The sequence below is a fragment of the Centroberyx affinis genome, unplaced genomic scaffold (genome assembly GCF_046629955.1).
Source record: "Centroberyx affinis isolate AG114_WGS23_722 - 3 ecotype Tasmania unplaced genomic scaffold, CSIRO-AGI_Caff_v1 ptg000730l_1, whole genome shotgun sequence".
Taxonomy (NCBI): Eukaryota; Metazoa; Chordata; class Actinopteri; order Beryciformes; family Berycidae; genus Centroberyx; species Centroberyx affinis.
The window spans coordinates 225,054-248,360 of NW_027279345.1; the positions used below are offsets into that span (position 1 = coordinate 225,054).

The 23,307-nt window shown below is 40.7% G+C and overlaps 1 protein-coding gene across 1 annotated transcript in view; it reads right to left on the reverse strand.

The window, feature by feature from the left end:
- The window catches only part of LOC139644379 (VPS10 domain-containing receptor SorCS1-like), a 78,319-nt gene that overhangs the window by 42,512 nt on the left and 12,500 nt on the right, over nucleotides 1–23,307 (reverse strand). Inside the window, 2 exon segments of the mRNA XM_071519746.1 lie at nucleotides 5,269–5,368; nucleotides 15,676–15,743. Coding sequence (XP_071375847.1) covers nucleotides 5,269–5,368; nucleotides 15,676–15,743 — 168 coding nt within the window.

Genomic DNA, 23,307 nt, shown 5'->3' on the forward strand with positions numbered 1-23,307 from the left:
TCTCTCCCTCTCTCTCTCTCTCTCTGTCCGTCTATATCTGCGTCGCACCCTCTCTCAGCCTGTCTCTCTCCCTCTGTCTCTCTCCCTCTGTATCACTTCTCTCTCTCCCTCTGTCTCTCTCTGCCCTCTCCTCATGGGCTCCAGGGTGCTTGCCTCTCCACTCGTGGCAGCCATTTGGAGATTGTGCCTTAGGGCTGACAGATGTTCCATCCCCCCCAGAACCAGCCCCCGCCGCCCGCAAAACCGTCATCCGTTAGGTTGTCCTCGATTGCGTTGCCACCACCGCATGCACGCGGCTCCAGCCAGCAAAGCATGGCTGATTCATTGTGACTTACCTTGCATGCATTGTCTCCTTAAAGAGCTGGCTGGCTGACGAAAGACTGATTCTGATGTAGTTTATGCAAATCTAATGCCTCATGTTTTTTTTATGTACAGAAAACATGCTATCAATTACAGGTGAGGATGACTTTTGCATACTCCTTTCGCGTGCTATTTATTTTCCATAAACAAGCTGTAGCTCTCATATTGACATTTTGGGTTCATAAAATGAACTTGGTATACATTTGCATAAATTCAGTAACAAGGAGAATGTCCAAACAGAGAATTGTGCTGCAAAAAAATAATAACTTAAAGTATAAAATGAGTAAAAAATGCAATAACAAAAAGCATTTAAGACGTTTTGATATGCCATCATCAGTTCGTTCTCACACTGCACAAACCTTGGATATTTAGAACGAACTCCCCGGGTCCCTTAGGGTGCTACTCAACTCTATTACAAAGACAAGCATCGACTTTATATAACGGACAGTGTTTATGTCTTAAATTCTTCTACTTTCTGCATCATAAAGCTTTGGACATTCTCCCTTTTTTTCCTGAAAGTGTGTGGATTCTGTCTCTCTTCCTGCTCTACTTTTTGTCATTGCCATTTTGAGGACAGTTCGAGGACATGAAATATTTAAGTTCACTTTTAAGTCTGAGCTTGTTCCAAAAGTGAGGCAATGAACAAAAGTCTTTGAACCTCGACAGTGGGAGAGAGATCTCATCTGGGGTGAATTCATATTCCACCCACCTGCCTGTTGTTGCTGTCTGAGCCACACAAGGCCGTAATTGTTTTTGAACACTATGCATACAAACACACACACACACAAACACACAAGAGGCAGACAGACACACACACACACACATACACAGGAACACAAATACAGGCCTTTGCCGTGAAAACACTTGAGCCCGGTGATTGTTGTTTTAGTCAATACATTCATGAGAAAAAGCAGTCATCTATTCCTTAAAGAGAACTCACAGACTGAAAGTAAAGCAGCAGAGGTTGAATCCATCTGTCACTCATGCACTTCCCCTGGAAAATTCCTCTTTCTTCTGAAACCATTAGAGGCAATACCCATTTGTACGAGACAGCAATCTGTGACTATGCCACAAGTTGTTTTATTTTTTAATTTATTTTTCTCTGTATATTCGCCAGTGCCCACCATCCGCGGTTATTTCCCGTAATAATGCTCTCACACAACATTTCAGGCTAAAACCCCAAATCATTTCCCCTAATGTGTGCTGGAGACGCAGCCCTCTCTCATACGCTGGCTCAATGTGAAGCCAGGATATGAAAATTGATGTAATTGCCGTGTTGTCATTTTGTTTTGTGCAGAACCTTGTCCATGTCTGACCCCTGGGCCGTCTCGCTCTCTTTCACTCCCTCTCTCTTTTTTTTTTTTTTTACTCTTTAACTCTCTCTCTTTCCTCTCTCCTCCACTCTTCACTTGCTCTCTGTCTGTCTTTTGCTGTCTCACCCCTTCTCTCTCTCTCTCTCTCTCTCTCTCTCACTCTCTCGTTTCCCACTCACTTTTTCGCTTTCACTGGCTCACCGTCTCTTTCTCTTTCTCCATCGTTTCCCTCTCTCCCTCCATCTCTCTTTCCCAATGCCTTACTCCCCCTATCCCCTGTAGCCACAGAGGCCTGATTTACTTCAACCACTGGGTGAAGAGAGGGGCTTTTGTCTGCCACCAGCAGCAGTCACATGGCGCCATGCCGGGGGTGACAGCAGGAGTGACGAACCTGCACTCCCTGCCACCTTCCTACACGTGTGTGTGTGTGTGTGTGTGTGTGTGTGTGTGTGTGTGTGTGTGTGTGTGTGTGTGTGTGTGTGTGTGAGAGAGAGAGAGAGAGAGAGAGAGAGAGAGTGTGTGTGTGTGTGGGAGAGAAGAAAAGAGTGTGTGTGTGTTTGAGAATAAAAGAGACACACAGAATGCATGTGTGTCTGTGTGCATGTGTGAGAGAAAGAGAATGTGGGTGCATGTGTGTGTGAGAAAGAGAGAGAGCGAGAGAAAGTACACGTGTGTCTATGTGTGTGCATGTGAGAGAAAGAGAATGAGTGTGTGTGTGTGAGAGAGAGACACAGAGAGAGAGAGGGAGAGAAGTGTGTGCATGAGAGAGAAAGAGAGAGAGAAGGTACATGTGTCCATATGTGTGAATGTGTGAGAAAAAGAGAATGTTTGTGTATGTGTGTGTGTGAGACAGAGAGAGAAAGAGAGAGGGAGAGAAAGTATGTGTCTATGTGAGTGTGCATGTGAGAAAAGGATAATGTGTGTGTGTGTGTGTGTGTGAGAGAGAGAGAGAGAGAGAGAGAGAGAACATGCGTGTCTATGTGTATGTGCATGTGTGAGACAGACAGGGGGAGAGAGCATGTGAGAGAGCGACGGTGTGTGTGCGCGCGCGCGTCTGTCGTTTGTCTGTACCCAAGTGTACCCCAGTGTGTATCTCTGTGTGTACGTGAGAGTGTGTGTGTCTAGCTGTTTGTCTGTGTCCCTGTGTGCGAAGAGAGACATTAGCAACCCGTCGAGCTGTTTACAGGTCTTCATCTGCTCGCTGCTCTGTGTGTTTAAACCGAGGCCGGCCGTTGTTGGGCCAGCCGCCTTCCCGGACTCGGCGGCTGTTGTGCTTCCCCCACTGCGCTCTCTGCAGCTCTGCCTCGTTAGAAGAACCCACCCCATTTCCTTTGTGTTTTCTGGTGACCGTCTCCCTCAGTGAGTTTGCCAAGGTCCCACACAACATACGCTGTTCGTCCATTCATTTGGGATCTGAAAGCAGCGGCAACAAAAGGTAGCAGCAAATACGACAGACTCTTTGCTACTTCAGTCTCTCTTTCTCTCTCTCAGTTTTTCAATTCTGTTCAAGTCAATTCAATGGGTGCTTTTTATTTGCATGGCATAGAAGTTCCATATTTCACCAAGGTAACAAAATTAACTTCATTCACTACGGAAGATTTACAATCAGAACAAAAAAAGTTAGACTTCTTCAGTATTGCTGTTTTTTTTTTTTTTAACGTTGCAATCATGAACATCAACAACCTTTGCAGCTAATATTGCACATTTAAAGGAAAAATCCACCTTAAAATACCTTAACGCTGTTAAAAGAACAGCTATTGCTGATGTGCCTTGCATTCCTGAGTCTGTTTTGTTGTTTGGTGGTGTATTTTTCTTATTCCCATGATCTAAAACATCACTGGTAAACATCAGGTTTTGGTGTCAGTCCCTCAGAATCAAAGAGCTTCTTTCTAGAGCCGCCATTTTGCACCAACATTCAACAATCATACAGGGAGAAATCCATCGTAGAAGAGGCAGAGAGACCAATTTCTCCACTGACAGCAACATCAATAGACCAGAGTGCAATGCAGCCACATGCTGTGTTTTGAGTAAGGGGCACCAATCTTGCTTTTGTCAACTCTGGAAACTCTTGCTCTCTTGCTGTTACTATCTATATCTATCTAGCTTATCACCTACACTAACACCATGCTGGATGCAACAAGTCCAGGCAAGTTCTCTGGGGGTTGTCGAAAGGCATTCTGGGAAATGTAGGAACCACTAACTGAAGCTGAAGTAGTTTAGTTAGTTTAGTTTAGTTTAGTTTAGTTTAGTTTAGTTTAGTTTAGTTTCGCACAAAGAAAATAACACAAAATATACACAATATGCAGCTAAACACAGAATGTGCAGGTGAGGAAAACAAGCCGAGAGAGGCTTATAGTATCTCACCAAATTACCATAAAATGAAAACAATATACGATAATAGCGATAACAGAAAGAGGAAAAAAAAAAGTAGACCTGTAGACAAGTAGACGAGGCAGGTCGAGGGACAGTTGATACAACAAAAAGGTAAATTACAACCCTTCATCACTAAGAAACTAGAACTGGAATGCGTTACATTACAGATTTATGATATATTACAATGTACGATTATGTGAGGGTGGAATATTCCTTTTAGTTCCTTGCCATACAGTGGGTTTTTTTCTCAAGGTATTTTTTCATACATTGCCAAAGGAAGTCATTCGTCTTTATATTCCTCACAGTGTAACACAGAGTAATATCTCTCATAATGTAAGTGAGACTCCATCTCAATCCTCCCCTGATAACAAAATGAGCGCAGCCTCGCCCCACCATGCAGCCAGGAGCGTCTCTTTCTATGTCCGGGACGCGCTCGCTTTCTCTCTCTCTCCTTCGCTACCTTGACACCTCTTCCTGACCTCAAGGATGTCCCTCCCACTGACAGACTCCCTCATTGGATCAGACTGGGAGGGTGGGCCGGTGGGATTGGGGGATGAGGTGGGGCTGCATTTCATCTTCATTATTAGACAATAATTAACTAGGAGAAAATGACCCGTACTGATTAGAGTCATGTTAAAGGAGAGACGTGGAAAGAGAGGTTGAGGAGGAGCGAACAGAGACAGATGGCTCCAACCATCACTTGGCCTAAACCCGGAAAGGCGAGGGGGGGGGGCGGGGGTTGGGGTGCCAAGTGAAGGAACGGCTGTAAATATGAACCCATCCTTGTCTGTCTTTGATTAAAACACTGGAATTTATCAAAACCCCCTCCCTTTTTACCCCTCTTCATCTGGTTTATAATTGATTAGTTCCGGAGAGACAGAGAGAAAAAAGAGAAACTATAGCCCAGCTATTAATATTAAAAATTGGAGAGTATTTTCTTTGAGGTCGGATAACTCTCTGGGTGGGTACCACATTTTAATGAATGAATTATAATGGATCTCTCTGACATTATAGAGTGTGACAGAGGGAGAGAAAGAGATCAAACACAGCCAGCGAGACAGACAGCATCAATATGTCTGCCTATAGATTGCACCTGGATCTGACATTAGTATTACTACTAGACACTGCATACAATATCACACCTTAAACTGAGCGACAGTGAAAAATCAACCAAAGCAACGACTATCAAACTGAAAGGAGATGTTAAAAAACAAAACATTACCTTTCTCTTGTTGTTGGGGCTGACGTACAAATAGCTGAGTATTGTCTTTGCTCCCACTTTCTCGTTCAGCTTCTGGTACGTTGCTCCGTAGTCAGTTGACCTGAAATTTAATCAGAAGGGGCTGATGAACACTTGATGAATTACTTGTTGCAATTAAAAGTCCCCTCGAGAATTCAGAGCGAGAGGGGAAAAAAGCACTGACGCAATTAAGTCCCTTTTATGCTCAACACAGCAACCTGAGCCGCAGCCAGAATACAGGGGCCACATCATTACGGTCACTGTGCGGTGACTTCAGCTGTTTAGACTGTACATAAACAAGACCCAGCACGGATTAATAAATGCGTACGTTCTTCCTACTGTTGAGTTTATATCATTATCACTGCATATAAAATTGATACGGCCTAAGTAATAATTCTCTTGTCCTATGCAGTGCCAGTTTCCAGGAATTGTATGCCGTGCATTGTTTAACACATGAACACATCAATACATCTGTACATGCACATGTGCCTGTATGTACACACACACACACACACACACACACACACACATGCATGCACAAACATGCGTACACACACACACACAAACACACTCACACATGCATAAAACATCATAACACTATTCCTCCACTGATTTTTTGACATAGGTCCAACATCCATGTTCTGACTGTGCTGTACCTGTGGCAGGGCATTCTGCAGTTTAACAGTATTACTTTTGTTGGTATTATGACACTATTAGTCAAATCTGAATATGCTAAGAAACTTCAGTTATGTTCTTAAACATGACAGAACAACATAACCACTATCAGAATTATATTCACTATTTGTATATGTACAATAAAATACAGCATACAGGGATTTGTCTTGGTGGCATTTATACAGAGACATAAACAACTTAAATACGGTGCAGTATTCATCACTTTGGTGAAATACTGCGAGAACAGATTGAACATAAAAGCAACACATGGAACATGAAAATGGAAAAAAAAACATGACCTAAGAAAGATTGTGGTTGTTGTGTTAGCAGCAATTTTTTGCACTAGAGATGGAGACAGCTAGAGCCATTTCATTAAATTTGAAAAATATATTTTGAATTAGTAAAGCACCTGACTGCATATTTATCAGTTGTCAATAAATGATGATGCATTGTAAGCATGTGTTTGTTTCCAGCATGCTAGCTGATATATTGCATATTAGTACTTTGGTAGCTCTGGCTGAAAAGAAAGGACATCAGCTGTGCTCCAAAATATGAAACTCTGTCTTATGACTAAGACAGGAGTTACTGCATACAGATGTGTTTCTCTGCAACATCACAGCTAAAGTGTGCAGGCAGACCATGGGAGGGAGATTCAACTGCCAAAGCAGGAATACAACCATATAGTTACGTTTTAATCCTTAAGGTTTTTAATCGTATGAAGTCTATGGCAAAATTATGTAGCCGAAGTATGTCCATTGATGTTTCTAAAGCTCACTGTTAGTCATTTCACTTTTAGGCATTTTTAATGCATCCTTTCCAATACGATACCTTGCTTGCCTTCTTTGATTTTGATATCTGTAAATTAAATAAACAACAAATGTCTTACAGATCTATAGATAAAGTTATCTATCCTCTATAATCACACAAGGAAATAAGCAGTGAGGGGCATCACCTGTCTTGTTTTTCACTGGCAAAGGAAAGCTAAAGTCTGTGTGTTCTATTAATCATTCTGAGTGCAATGCTTCAGGAGGAATTTCTGAATTATACTGTTTCAGTCCCTCTTGCACCAACCCCAGCCCCCGTACAAACGCCCTAGATGTACTACATAGACCAAATTGGACTATAAGTAAGTGATCACCTGCGGGTGAGTCATTAAGCAACCAGTTAGGTTGGCAAATTGGCCACAAGTGAGTGTAATGTGATTTATGCATAGTAACTGTCGTGTTGCCCTATATCAGTGCATTGATCCTCTTGCCTTACTTTCATCTCGCCAAACACCAATTTTTTAAGTGTCTTGATGAAGTTATCTAACAACAGTCACTGCTAAACACTTGATCAGTGTTGCATACTGATCAAAGTTTGTGTTTTCAAATATGACTACAGGCAGTTAGCTAACATTACCATAAAATGCAACATGTCTAGTAGTTTAGCTAAGCACAGCAAGTGTCAAATCAGCAAGCATGATAGCTTGACAGCTGCAAAGCCAAACATCTGTAGCTGTATCTCTTTAACTATCTAAGAAAAACGGCAAATGTTAGGCAAAACAGTCACAGCCACAACGTAATAAAGAGATAGCTGTTGGCAGTAAGGCAACGTTCAAGTGTACCTTACCTGTTACTTGTAATTGCTGACAGCTGGCAATGCAATGCTAATGGGGGTTTGGGGGGCTTGTATGTGTACAATTCAAAGTCAAGAGGTCTATCATAACTTGGTAGTTTTTAACCTATTTTTTGATAGTTTTAGCCAAAAGATTAAGGCAAGTGCAATGAACTGAACCAATATTTGTCCTTTTGCTGTTTTGTTTGTAGAAAAAAACAAAATTAAATTATGTGCAATTAGAACACAGAGCACAAGACACAAAGGAGAAATTATACTTGTTATTTTAAGTATAAATAACTTTAATGCATTTATCTTTTATGTATAATACACAAATGCAGTGTGTGTGTGTGTGTGTGTGAGTGAGAGTGTGTGTGTGTGTGTGTGTGTGTGTGTGTGTGTGTGTGTGTGTGTGTGTGTGTGTGTGTGTGTGTGTGAGAGAGAGAGAGAGAGAGAGAGAGAGAGAGAGAGAGAGAGAGAGAGAGAGAGAGAGAGAGAGAAGAATGTGTGTGAGAGAAAGGACTACATCAGTTTTCCTCTAGGTAAATCCACTGTATTTGCTACTTGAGAGATTAGACTACATTGATTACTTGGGAAGGATGCCTAGTTTTAGTCAAATAAAGGATATTGAGGTTATATATTATATTATATTATATTATATTATATCTTCAATAAATATATTGAAGATAAATAATGTTTATCTCTATTTATATTTTACTTTGTTTATGACTCCAATACAAATATAGTAATAAATCTAATTTAAAATTACACGAACTAATTTTTGCAATGGCATTCAGTGCTGGCAAGTGAATATTGGCTGGTTTGGGAGCTTTGTGGGCAGGTTTTCAGTGATTCTTGCCTGTTGTCAGTCATGCCAACACATGAACTGAACAGGTAATGAACGGCTTTTATTTTAAGTCACATCTGTTGAAGACTCCTGAAACTGTGACAATCGAAAAAATAAAAAAATCTGCAAAATGCAATAATCTTTCTAATGATTTAATGAAACACAATGTATTGTTCATATAGGTGTTAGAGTAATCATTACTGTCTCTTTAAGAAACTGTGTTGCCTGTGTTCCTTCCTTATGCATTTGTTTACTTTAAGACAGGTGTGGTAATTTAGTAGAAACAACTGGATTAATGCCTATATAATGCTTCCATGCTGCACCCGAGGGTAAGGTGGAGCGCACTCTTTGATGAGAGACACACAGGACAGGAGGAGTACCTGTGCTGGCAGAAACCTGGCTTTTAATTCCTGAAAATACCAAGAATTAAGAAAAACTTCTCTCCTAGTGTGGGAAACAGGGAGTGTGGCGTGAGTACGTGTGAGAGGTGCAAATTGCATGAGTGTGACGCTCAGTGCGTGAGCGCTGGTAGGCCTGTAGTGTAGAGGCTTTGCAGTTACGTCACAAATCGCCTAGCAACCGGCTGGCTAAATATATAACAACAAAGCTAGAAAAAGAGCTACCTGAAAAAAGACTGTTGTGGTGTGGGTATAAGTAAAAGTGAATAATCTGATGAGGCATTATTTGTTTCTAAACTTAGGTTACTGCAATGCATTTCGGTATCTCACTTCGGGGTGGGTGAACTATCCAAAAGTACTTCATCTTCATCTTCAAGAGGAAAAGTTTCTGATCCCCGAGCAGGTGAGATAATGTTACGTTTTTAAATTGTTACTGCTATGTCACGTGTCTCTTTGTCAGTGGGAAGATGATGAAATTTCAGCCCTTCCATCTCAACATGAATATTACAGCCAATGTCACAACATACTAAAGGCGTTTTAATTGTTACTCGGTAAGTAAAGTGCATTATTTAATAAAACTGTGGTACATTCTCTCATTAACTGTGAATGTTTGTATTAGGAGTCAAATTGGGAGTCAATATGGCGGTGCCATCAGAACATCACTGCAACTCATGCATAGCTGTGTTTGGAAACATTACATTATATATAATCTATCTATCTATCTATCTATCTATCTATCTATCTATCTATCTATCTATCTATCTATCTATCTATCTATCTATATATCTATCTATCTATCTATCATGTCTTGGTAAAAAATAAATGGTGAGTCTAGACTTGTGGAAATGTCCCTTTTCAGAGACATAAGGTTTTGATTGCATAGCTTGCATTTGTAGTAGAAATTCAAGTAAAATTGGTTGAAGGCATACTGAGCAGGATTTTGCTGGTTGTGGCTTGTAAACACAACTTTCAAAGTTGACCCCTCCTCTCTGCGGTTGCCAGAACAGTAAAAAAAAACTGTGAAAAAGTTCAGCGGGGCGAAACACCAAGCAGACAAGGTACGTTCCAAAATGAGAGTGAATCTGGGGTTGGCAAGTATTGAAGGAGAAGATCGGGATGAAGAGCGACACAGACTTGGTCTGTTTTCTGTTGGACAGGTAGGTGCCAGTTAGCTTAGCTATCAGCTTTTCTACTAAACAAAGTTAAACAATGTGTTAATCTGGGATTCCATACTTATACACAACTCTATAATTCATGTGTGTGTCCTGTGTCTGACTATGCTTCTGGTGTTTGGGGTTTCCGTGAACACACAAGTTGCAACACTGTGCATCACAGAGCTATTCAATCTTTTTTGGGAGTCCATAAATTTACTTCAGTTTTGGCCATTAGTGGAGATATGGGATGGGAATCTCCAAACACCGGACATATATATAGACATATATAGACAATGGCGATTGACTTGGATTTTAATGAAATAATGGATCAAATTACATTTTTTTTCAACTGATAGAGCGATCACCAGGCGTCAGAAGACATTGATTATACTACACGAGCTTTATGGAGGAATTTTATGGACATTTATTGCCCTTTTTGAAGCAGAACGTCCAGCTCCCCATTCACTGGAAGAAGCTCCTCCAGCAACGAGCCTGGAGAACTCCAGGTAAGTTGTATGAAGAAAAAACACTCACCCGAGTTTGTACTGGCATGAGAATGAGTAGATAATGACCGAATTTTAATTCTAAAAAAAACTATTCCTTTAAGAAATAACAAAATCCTGGCAGAAGGCAGGCTCTCTGCAGACACACACACTGTCACAGACTACCAATGGGTCATAAGTAATTATTGAGTAGGATAATTATTGGATGAGTTTATGCTATTTCAAGGGGGGAAATCCTGCTCAGTATGCCTTTAAATAAAGACAGAAAATGGAACAAGCAAGTGCACCTTTAAACTACATTAAATTGACCATTGCCGGTCATAATTCTGCATTCCTGGGGTGGATCCTCGGGTGGGCAGTCACATTTCACTCATCTCTGGAAGTGGAATAATGGGTCTTGTCCAACGTGACTGGCAAGCAGAGGCACTTCATAATTTCTTAAACTTCATTTACATAGAAAAGAGTTAAGCCAGCTTTAAACAGTTGAATCAAGACCAACACTGGATGAGATGAGTGCTGAAATATTCAAATGTTGGTCAAAGTACTAATGCGAAATTTGTGTTCGGTTGAAATTGAACATTTCAGGCTGTCTTAAAAAGTCTGAAAATCTTATCTCAGCTGTCACGTTTAATTTATTTTGAGAGGCATGAGGCTCAATCAAGGAGCTATTCTAATTTCATGTTAAGTTAGGGAAAAAAAAAGCTTAAAGCATGCAAAGCTTCAAAATGCAGCAAAATCACCTTAGAATGCTTGTTGTCACTTCAAATGAAGCAATCAGTGACATCGATTGATGTGTTTTTATATATTTTTTTCCCCCATCCTATTTCCATGCAGCTGTTAAGTCCAGATTGAAGCACTTGTTTGAAATAGAAGCGTTCTGAGTTTTCTGAGTGCTTCACATTTTTTTTTGCTTGAAGTTGACAAACACCCATGAAAATACAGAAGTTTTCATGGTGCATTGGCAACACTTTCTCATTTACACCCCTTTGGAGATTTATTACGGGCTGGTTTCCATGGTAAGGAAATACACTGCCACTAGGTGAACTCTTCTGGATCAGTCCAATATCGTTTATCAAAAGGAGAAACCATCGACACTCTGGACCACGGGACAATGACATCATCAGGCTATTGATCTGCTCCTCAGAGGCCTCTGTCACGGAGCTGCTTGATTTAAGGCCCAATGACTTACTTTTAGTGTCACAGCAACTCTCAACATGAACCGATAAAACGGCTCACCCCCACCTGATCTCAAGAAGATGAAAGTTATATTAAATGGAAAATGATAGTTTCTCAAGGACGATGATTCTGAGTGAAACTCGTCCCTCTCCTTTATCATCCCAACTCTGGGCTTTGCTAGTGCTTTTTGAAGGGCTAGTCGATGGTTATGTGTGGGTGTAAAACGCCGCCCTGACCACACTGCTGTGATTTCATCCGCCGTGTGGCTGTTGGCTCTGCAGGATCCGTAGCCGAGCCAATACAATTCAGACTGTCCACATGTTGGATTAAACAAGGGAAAGTTAATGAAACATTATACGAGGACACAAGAATGATATCAGTCCTATTAAGGTGATATGGCTCACTGAGGAAAATGGATTCTGGATATGCTGGAGGCGATTGAGCTATTCCCCATCAAAGCCGGAGCCCTCCTCCCTTCTTACTGAAACACACTCTCTCTCCCACACACACACACACACACACACACACACAAAACATGCACACCAAAAGCCTTAAACCTCCTTGATTCGACCCCCTTATTTCACTTTCCCTGAAATAGATTAGTGTTATGGCTATGTTCGCTTATTAAAAAGGCTTATTACGCTGGAGTTTTAATTAGAATTTCCAATTTCCAAGTCTACTGTACATTGATAGACAGCTACTATACAGCACTCACATTCTCTATTGGGGTTTGATTAATCATGGTCTGGAGGATGGGAGCTGCATTTTGGGATAGTTAACATGAGGTCACTCACTGCATTAGCAAGGTGCAAACACCACCAGCGCTGCCCGAGACGCTGGACAGACGGCAGCTTTGCTGAGTGTTCCAGATGAATTTATGAAACGCTCAGCCCGCTCAGACAGTATATCTTCTGAGCAGCAGGCGAAAGCATACCCTTCCCTCCCTCCACATCCGCATCCACCCCCTTCCTTCATATTGCTGCCCTCAGGTTTGATGGCAAACTTCCATTCTTAAAGCTACACTAAGCTAAGATTTTTATGTGGAAATACACCCCACTTATTAGCCTGAATCACAAGGTGGGGCTGCAACAGAGAAGAGCTTCCCATCCCGTCTAATTGAGACCTCACAGATTTGCCCTATTTGTCTAAATTAAATTCTGGTATCAGGTACAGACTCTCTCTCTGTCTCTCTCTCTCTCTCTCTCTCTCTCTCTCTCTCTCTCTGTCTTCTAAACAGCAGTGATGGAGCGCTCGGTCCAGAGAAAGCTGAGCTAACCAATGTTAGATATTTTGCTTCTCTTGTCCTTTGGTATAAACAAGGGCTGAACGATATTGACAGAAAATCAAATTGCGACTATTTGACAGAATATTGCAATTGTGATTTAAACTGCGATTCATATCACCACAAGTTTTTCTTAAAACTTTCTTAAATTTTTTTGTTTCTGTTAGTTTGAAGAAAAGTGATTTTGTTAAAAAAAAATGTCAGTGTGCAGGAGTTTACTGAGTTTGAGTATGATGAAAGGTTTTCACCAATATTGTACTTGATTCATGGACCAAAGATTACCTGCAGCTCCAAAACACCTTGTTTAGAAAACAATTTCTCTTTTTTTCCGATTAATTGTTCAGCACTAGTATAAAGCAATCACAGACTGTCTGGGTTGATAAACATGAGCGTGCTAATGTCACGTCATATGATTTCTGCATATTGAAGTTCACATTTTTCAAACAGTTACCTCTTGCTGCTGACGTGCAGAGTTGCCTGGTTTAGATTTAAATTCACCTTGAGGAGTGCCAGCAATCTGACACAAAGCAGCAACTCAAATACAACTCTCTGCTTCTGCATCTTCCTTTCTGTAAAACCCCCACTGCTATCCTGCATCCTCATTAGCCTCTTCTCTCTGTCTCTCTCTCTGTCTTTTATCTGTCTAACTGTCTTTCTGTCAATCTATCTATTTAGCTTATGCACATGCAGCCTTAATCACCCATGCATTAGCACAGTTCGAAGCTCTGTTCTCGCTAGGTTTTAGATTCATAATAGTGTGAGTGAAAAGTCAATGGTAGACGCACCATTAAGAGGGTAATGTGCTGTCAACACCACTGACACAGAGAAACAACCTGACTTAGGCCACCATGAGATAAGTGCAGCCATATAACGGTACATTTACCATTGCTGTGGGTGAGAGCCAAAGCCTTGGGGCAACCTCTGGAAGTGTAAGGAGAACATGCACAGTGTTTTCTCCCTGATCCTGCCTTTTCCTCCACTATTTGACTCAAGCAGAGGCAGTTCTACTTCAGTTAAATTTCACTCAACACTCAAATCAGAGTAAAAGAGCTTGTCAAGAAAATTACAGGTTAATGTAAAAGAGTGAGCTGGATGTAAAAGTAGCTTAGTAAGTGCTTAGTTGGGCTTGAGACAAATTGATTGAGATGATGTGCATGTTCCAAAATCTTTCCTCCAGTACATACAAGGTTTGTGAATGGTTCCTTTATTAGCTCATATTAACGAAGCTATTATGGCAGTTATGGCAGGTAAGGCAGCAAGTAGCAGCGAGTCCAAATTAATGATTCACTTTAAATGCCAGATCTTGCTTGTATTCACTATATTCATGCCACAACTTTTACTCTGAAAAGTACTGTTACTCTAAAAACTACCCGAGTTAAGCAAAGTAAAGTGAATTTAATTCCTGCACCACTACTGGTTCACAGAGGTCCATTTAACAGCCTTACTGTTCCCTCAGCCCAAAATTCAATTCCATCAGTTTTAATGATAGTGATGTGGAACAAATTTAAGAGTATTTAATTTTCTCTTGTTCGCTAAAGGCCAAGGAGGAATTAGGAAAAAATGCTGTTAACGGTGAGCCTTCGAAAGAGGCAGAGAGACACAAATCTGTAGCGTTCAAACAGGTTTAGCTGCATTTAGAGTGAGCTGGTAGATGGGAAAATGGATGTCAATCATTGGCAATGAGTCAGGATGGTAAAAGATGATTGCTCTTACTTTGAAGAATGAGGCAGAATGAGCTGTGAGAAAAAAATCTAACATTTCAAATTCTTGCCATCCTGCACTATTAAAAACTTTAATTTGTCAAAATCCAGCTCTTCTTTTCACTTAGACAAACAAACTGCCGCCAGCTATTGCATGCAGTTTGCAAGAATGGCTTTCATATAAACATCTTATGACGTTCCACTAATTTTGAGGATTGCAAAAGCTTTTTTTTCAAATTGGCATATGCAATGAGAACCAGCTCAAACACCAAGACAGCGTCATCACACCATGCGAGCTTACCCCCTCTAATATATTAACAAATACAGTCTATAATGGTTCTCTTTCATTTTTATTTATATATTTTTACTTTTAATTTCATTTATTTTTATTTAGTTAATCTTTATTTATCCTGGTTGCTCCCACTGAGGTCCATGACAGCTGCAGTAGTTTAGGAGGTAGGAATAGCAACAATAATAATAAAAAAAAACATTTCATAATACGAAATACTCTTGCAGACCTCTTGCAGTCTTTGATTGAGACTCTCTTTCCTTGAGACACAAATGTACACACATTCCTTCCTAACAGGCATCTACCAAAGATTGCATCAGCAACCCGTTTCAGAAATGAGGATGATGCTCCAAGCGAGGCTATGCTGCGTTCAAGGCTGGTCAAGGCAATTTGTTGGATAACACCGACAGCTTCAATGACATTGATCTGTGACTCATACTTTCATGTGAGGCGTTTGTGGTGCTGAGGGACAACAGAGTCAACTATTCCAGCTCTTAAACTGACAGATCTTTCTTAGTCTCTTGCCTCTATTTGGATCTTGAAATGTTTGACTGATTCATATTACGAGATCCAAGAAGGTAATGCTGTGCTTTACACCTCAGAGTGGTGCTAAGAGCAGCCCAAACCGCCAGTTCAAAATCATCAAAAAGACATAGAACAAAGTCCCACGCACACACAAAGTCACCTCTGCACTAATTTACTGTGCCAACATTATAATCTGTTGAGGTTTAAAGAAATGTTAGGAGCTCATGTAGTGTGATAAGCTTACCTCCACAATGAACTCTCTGTGACACTGTTGAGGTTGAAGTCAAACAGTTTGGTCAGCATCAGAATCACCTGCGGAACAAAACAAGCAATGTGATGAATACACACACACATACACAGACACACACACACACATATAGGCCTATTGACCGAACCTCTGGTCAACAAGTTATACAGTATGTATACAGAATTGACAGGAAACAAAGCAAACAGCGGTCAAAAAAATATTGAACACTGATCATTTGCCACACACACTTCCTCACACACACACACACACACACACGCTCATACACACACACACAGACACCACCACCACCTTATCGCCTCAAACTGCTGAAGAATATGAAAAATCCAATTCCAAAATGCTGTCAATCCCTTTTTGAAAAGGAAAAAAAAAAAGAAAAAATACTCAAGATGCAGTGTTTTGTCAACCATGGAATTATGTTACAAAAAGCACCATGATTTGTTTTCATTTTGTGCTACCAATCACTTTGGGAGAGGATAGAGTCACTTTTTTGAAATGATGGATATATCGTTTTAGAACGAAACTCAATTCTGTTCGACAATGGGAGTCTGTGCCCACACCACATTGTTGTGGGCTTTTGAAAAGGCGAGCTCATTCAAAGTCCCTCCGTGCTTCCCTCTAATTGTTTCGAACTCATTACTTAATCATATCAGATTGATTCTAAATACTCCACTGTAAATATTCCTTATTCAGTTAACACCCTCAAGGTGCACGGGATTGGGGAAAGTGGGTCAGCCGAAGTCTCCGGGGAAAACAGAGGCAGAAACATCACAATCCGCTCCCAGCATAAAAGAAGTAAAGCAGCGCGGAAACTCGCAATCTATTTACTTTGTGACTGGAGGTGTATTTGAAATGCATAAAACTCAGAAGAGGCAGAGGAGGGGAGGAATCTTCACAGCGCTGTAGTTTCAGTTCAATATAGTCTATTTTAACAGTTGTACAGTGTCCTCACTTCTCTTGCTCGCGAGTTACGCTTTAGTTCGATAACACTGTGCGGAAATCCCCGGGGGGATTTTGTTGTGACTTTGACAGTTATCTGATGACCCCTATGCATTGGGGGTAACCTACAGCACAATGGTCAGGTGATACCGCGGGGGCGAAGAAGAGATTCTGCCAGCGGAGAAATGTCTATTCACATAATGTATCGCTTGATGCGCCGGTACATCCTTATCTCAAACTTTGCTATCGGGGGAAACTGCAGTGTATGCACAATGCAGACGATACACACAGATATTTCCCAGTGCACAGAGTAAAATAAACAACCCGAGTCTATACAATTTGTATTTGTTGCCTCCAAGTCAAGTGCCACGCTGGGCACCGGTGGTATCCGGCTGTTTCTCCTTGCCCCGGCTTGCTTTGATGCCTCCGCCGCCTGTTAGGGAGGCAGCCGCCGAGTCACTGTATGACTTGTGTGACTTTGTGAAACAGTTCCGCCAGCATGGGGTTCCTGTGAGTACAAGCAGAACAGATGCACCTTGGGTAGCGGAATTACATTGCGAGGTTGGGGCTCCTGTGATCGGGCTTATTAAGTATGCGCTAACATCTGCAGCCCCAAAACACCCAAACGTGCGGCGCACTCCGCCGACCTGTTGGCTGGCAGAGTGGAGGCTGTTGTCGAGGATGTGTAAGTGGGAAACAGCAACTAGGACAACAACAACTAGTAAAAAGGCATTGATTAAGAGTGATTCAGGAAGTAGCCCGGCATTTTCAGCGTGGAGAGAATTAGCCCGGGGAATGAATAACCTTAAATGTCCGGACTAGACCTATGCATGCTAATGACCGACCGAGTCCATTTAGCTGCCCAGCTGGAGGGTGAATTCACACTCGCACCACGCAGCTTCTCTCTCTCTCTCTTTCTCTCTTACTTTCTCCCTCTCTTTCTTTCCTTTCCTCCCCTCTCTCTCTCTCTCTCTCCTTATTTCTTTCTCTCCTCACATCTCAACACAGTTTTCTTGCTGCGAGTCTAAGGGTGTGTGCGTGCGTGTGCGAGGTGAAGGTGAGGGTGACGGTGCAATTATATTTTAACATTTCTGAGTTACTGCGTACTGAGTGTGCGTGTGTGTGTGTGTGTGTGTGTGTGTGTGTGTGTGTGTGTGTGTGTGTGCGTGTGTGCGTGTGTTGTCTGGGTCTCTGTATGTGTGTGTGCGGAGGTGAAGGTGAGGGAACAGTTATGCTTTTACAACTCCGAGTTACACCATATGGCTTGTGTATATGTTTGTGTGTGTGTGTGTGTGTGTGTGTGTGTGTGTGCACGTGTTTGTGTGTGTGCACGCTGTGAGAGGTACGGGGCTGGCTCCAGACTCTGGATAAAGTCCTCTAAAAGGCTGAGGTATAAGCCGGGTGAGTTGGCTTCATTAGTTGAAGGGCAGTGTGCATACGGGCCCTTCTGTCTGCCACATATGGAGACTAATGTGGGTGGTCATCAGCGAGTGGCCATGTCAGATGGGCTCCCACTGGAAAGTGCATATGCTCCATCACTGACCATGCCAATTAAGCCTGTGGGCTTCTCCTACTGTAAATATTACTTTGCAATAACGCAAGGTTCCGCCCCATCAGGGCCCGGGGAGCCGGCCTGTGGAGAGACACACACTCACTTCTGACATTTTGGAGATGTGCAGAGAAGTATGTAACTCTGCGTAGGAGCTGAACAGGATGTAGCTGGTGGTCGTATGTTATGTTGAAAATAGGGATGCAGCGATTATCTGATCTGTCACTATTAACCAGTGGAGAAAAAAGTACTTAAATCCTTTACTTAAGTAAAAGTAGCAATACCATAATGTAAAAGTACTCATTCTGAAGAATGGCCCCTTTCAGAGTGTTAAATTATTGATGCAATAACCTGTAAGAAGTATTTTAATGTTGTAGGTCTAACTGCTCCATATACTGTTGGGTAGTTTAAACTCTAACAATGCATCATATTTTATGAGCTCATTGTATGGTTTGCATGTAAAACCTTATTCTGCAAAGTAACTAACTCCAGCCATCAGATAAATGTAGTGGAGTAAAAAGTACAATAATTCCCTCTGAAATGTAGTAGAGTAAAAGTATAAAGTCTCACAAAATGGAAACATTTCAGTACCTCAAAATTGTATTGAAGTACAGTACTTGAGTAGATGTACTTATTTACTTTGCACTTCTGCTATTAACTTTAAAATGCCACAATTTTCCAACCGTAAGCGTTTTAGAAGCTACAATGTCTATGGATCTACACTCACTGAATGCAGCCTTGCGTTTGCACAAGATTGCGCCTGTCAAAACTTCTCACAAGAGTGAATCACAATGTTTGTGTGTGTTTGTGTGGGGGCTACATTAGCTAACAGAGAGGAGACAACATCCCAGACTTATATCCACCTAAAAAGTGCCTTAACTCAGCATTTTGAATACCTCAAAAATGACCGGGGGGGTTGCTGAAGATGACTGATATCCAATTTGCAAAACGTGTCGGCAAAAAGTGGCTGCCAAAGTGTCAAACACATCTAACTTGCGACAGCATCTTCCAGACCACCATCCATCCTTCCCTGCTCAAGTCAAGATAATAAGAGAAACTAAGTTGAAACATTTTTAGCTTTAATAAAAAGTTACATATAAAATTGTCACTTACAATCAACAGTGAGAAAAAGGAAAATTCCAGTTATTTTCAACCTGGGCTTATTTTCATAGTTTTTGCCATCATGCAGCATGCATCAGGTTGTAAAAGACTAACCTATTCCACGGTGTTTTCAAAAGAGTTACTGCATTATTATTTATGTTTCAAAAGGCGGCTACTGTGCATTCTACAAAGCAACTACATACTATTTTCCACCGTATTTGAATGTGTTTTCAGTATAGAGTACATGCTTTCTTTCTCGGGCCAAAATAAATGCTGTGGAAAAAATATAATAAAATTAATTATAAAATGCACATTTGATTGTCCCCATCCTTAGTGTTGTAAAAATAAATTATTAATTAAATTGTTATTTTTTTTAAATGTCTTTATTTCTTTAGACTATAATCGTAGCATCAAAAATTCTGACTCAAAATAATAATTAATGTCAGGAGCCACTAGAGAGTGCATGATTTTAAAAGAATAAATAAGCGCTTTTGAAATGAAGAAACTTTGATTAGTCTCATGAGATTGTTTTATGAGCTTTGCAAATGTCTCTGGGAAAAATACGGTGATATTACAGATGCGAAGGGAAGCCTAAGCTCCGGGTATGGATCAATAACAAATGTGTCTGTGCAAAGCTTTAGGTGTTTAAAATATCTCCCCCATTATTTTTATTTATTTATTTATTTTTTTTCACTAAAGTGTGCCTTTGCTGCTGGCAAACAATGTTATCTCCTATACTGTTTGGTAATTGTCCTTGGTTGGAGGAGAGAAAATATCATCATGGATCAAAATCCCCAAACATGCATATACAAACAACAATTACTATTTCCTAGGGCACAAGGAGGCAGAATAAACAAATATGAAATGCAGAATCCTAGCACAGATTCTGAACCTCCCTAAAAAGGGAATGTGTTAGGTTCGTGTTCTGCAGGGCATTAATATGAACTATTTGTTTTTCTCACATCTCATTTTTGTAATCACGTGAGACCAGATTTCTCCTGAGGAAAGCTTATTTTTTTTCCACTCATAAAGCTGAGAAAAAAAAAAAACATCTTCTAAGTCTCTTTATATGAGCACGGTAGTCAATGCATATTTTAAGAAACAAAATAGACGGCGGGTTTTTTTGCCACAGGTTTTTAATGAAAATGAAAATTGTTTTTACACTATCACATTCCTTCTTTAATAAATCAATTCATTCTCTAATCAGGACTCGGAGAGGAAAAACAGCCAAATACACCCATATAATTATGTAAACAAGTTTTACCGACTGACTCTTCCAAATACCTGAAACTGTCAAGCTCTTGGGGGATCATTGAGCCAAGAACGCTTCTCTCTGTGGATTAGCTTGTCATATCTTCCTTTGGAAAATTCACCACTTGTGCCTATTGCTAATATAAAAGTGAAACATACCTGGGAAGCAGGGTTTTCAGGCACTTGTCAGATATCTAAAAATAATCTTCATCGGGATCAAAATTGATCAAGGCTTGTCAGAGGTGCATGTCCCAGGGAGGCTATACGCTGTCGCATACTAATGTCAGGCAATCTGGGCTGCTTATTATTCAGCAAATCATCAGTCTTTTGTGGCCTCATTTAGGCTGAGTTCTCTCTGTCTTTACTGTTACACGCAGAAGCTTTGGACGACTTTTATTTAAATATGCAACCAGCCAGACGTGCATTGTGTTCTATTAGGCTATCCGTCAAATTGTTAAAATCTCATTTCCCACTTTTTTTTGCAGAAAAAACATACTTTCCGTTATTTGTGATTGCGTTGGAGAATAACAAACAGATTATATTGTTATGTGCGGTTTGTCATGGAATACTGACAGTGTCTCCAGCTGTGTCTCCAATTTTAGTTTGCATTTGAGTATCATGTAGTTTTGTTGTGTATGGAGGCTGTTTGTTTGATGCATGTAGAACTGTCTCTGTGTTTTTTTGTTTTGTTTGTTGGTGAGGGAAAGGAGGATGACGCAGCCTTTGGATACACTGGGAGTCATTTGGAGTTCCTTGATCTGTAGCTATTAGCTATTCCTACTTGGTTGTTAACCTACTTTGCAACTTGTAGAGTTACTCTACAGTGTCGTGGATGGATTCTGTGTATTAAAAAATATTGCAATTAAGTATCTCTCAAGTGTGGAGCTGCTAATGCATTTCAAGACATGAAAGGCTAAAGCAAGACATTAACAGGATACTTACTGGTAATAAGCATAAAAAAAGCATATTTAAATGTACAGGGTGATTATTCCTCATGCTAATTGCACATGTAACAGGACGACAGAATTTCTTTTTTTTTGTGATGCGATATCTCCTTGTCACTGGGCCAGTGTCTTCATTGCACAGGGTTATGAATTATGCAAACTATTTTTTATGAGTTTGTGTGTGTTTGTGTGTGTGCATGCAAATGTATTTGTATGTGCAAACGTGTATGCACAAAACTATGTGAAACAAGTGTCTGTGCTGTGTGTGCGCAGGGTGTCTATGTGTGTGCACAAATCTACGCATCCACAAACACGCAGCTTTAAATGAGTGATGTGTCTGAAAAGGATGTTTATTCAGGTAATAAATCACTGTTTAGTGCTTTGTCATAAGGGGGAGATAACACTTGACACAATTATTGAAATGGAATTCATGGACACTCAACACACTGATAACAGACGGAACATCATTTCGAGCAGGTAAAGGTTCCCTGTGCTGAATGAAAAGCTGAACAACAACCTTGTTTTACCTCAAAACTGGGTTACCCACCTAGTAAATAGTAAATCTTGCTTGAGTAGGATGCAGTTTCTGCATTCTGATCATTTGGACAAACAAACTGAATATATGAATTTTAATCAAATGTATCAATTTCCCTGTTACCCAGGGATGTTCATGTGCAGTAATAAATAAGACCATGGATGCAAGTGGCACATGGCAGACAATCAAGTTTGCTGAAGTTTGTGAGAACTGCTGAAGGTGCTGCACAGCCCCAGAGATAGATGTATTTGTCCCCCAGCAGTATTATAAAGTAGAACCAGAAGTTTTAATGTAATAGAGATGGAATGCATATCTATCAGAAAAAACTGGATAGGACAGCTGGACCTAAAAAAAAACCCTGCAGAGGATCAGGCAGATCTCTCCCATGTCTTACCATTACAGCTTACTTTACTAACCACAGTTGCTATCACAGATGGATTGTGATGAATTGAACCAGAGGAAACTTGCTGCCATTATAGATTAATTATTCAAATTGACATTGTCAGAAGAACCATCAGTCGGCTAATTGGGTAATAGGCCTTTAAAGGAATTTACAATGGCATCATCTGCAGCCAAGGCAGTCTGGTAGCGGAGGAAAAATAATTTGTCAACTTTCTGAAAGAGAGTCAAGGCTAATTGATTTTGCTTAATTTCATCCAGCATGGACACTTTCGAGCTGGGTAGTTGTAGCCCAAGGCGAGACTAGATTAAAAAAGTCCCCTTAGGACCTGCCGGGAGAGCAAACCGATGGTGGTAACTAACAAGCTCTTATGTCTCCTCCCTTCTCTCCCTTTGTTCCCATTATTCAGAATCAAAGATTCCCTATTCCCATCATTTGCATGTGATTAAAGGTGATTAGACAACGCTGTGATGAACAAAGCAGCACTTCTTCCGAACAACCGCTCGCCCTACCTCCACTATAGCTTAATCACCACAGACAACAATGCAGAATTGACATTGACCCCCTTTTTTATTATGCCTACTTCTTATTCTGTATCATCAAGCACGGTGCGAATTGTACTTGCAAATACCAGCATTATGCATTCATTTGTGTGGAATATCTGTTAAGAAAGACTGACAGAGAGTTTAAATTGAAAAAAAAAACCCCCAAAAAACAGGAGTGTTATGTAGATAGATAATAACACAAAAGACGAACAAGCTTTCAAGTAGGGAAGTTGACATGTTGGTTAAGGAGAAGTTATTGCACAGGAGTGAAAATTGCAATCAACACAGGTCTTGACCTTGTCTCAACGCCACCGTAATGAGATGATCAACTGTTTTCCCCTGGGAGC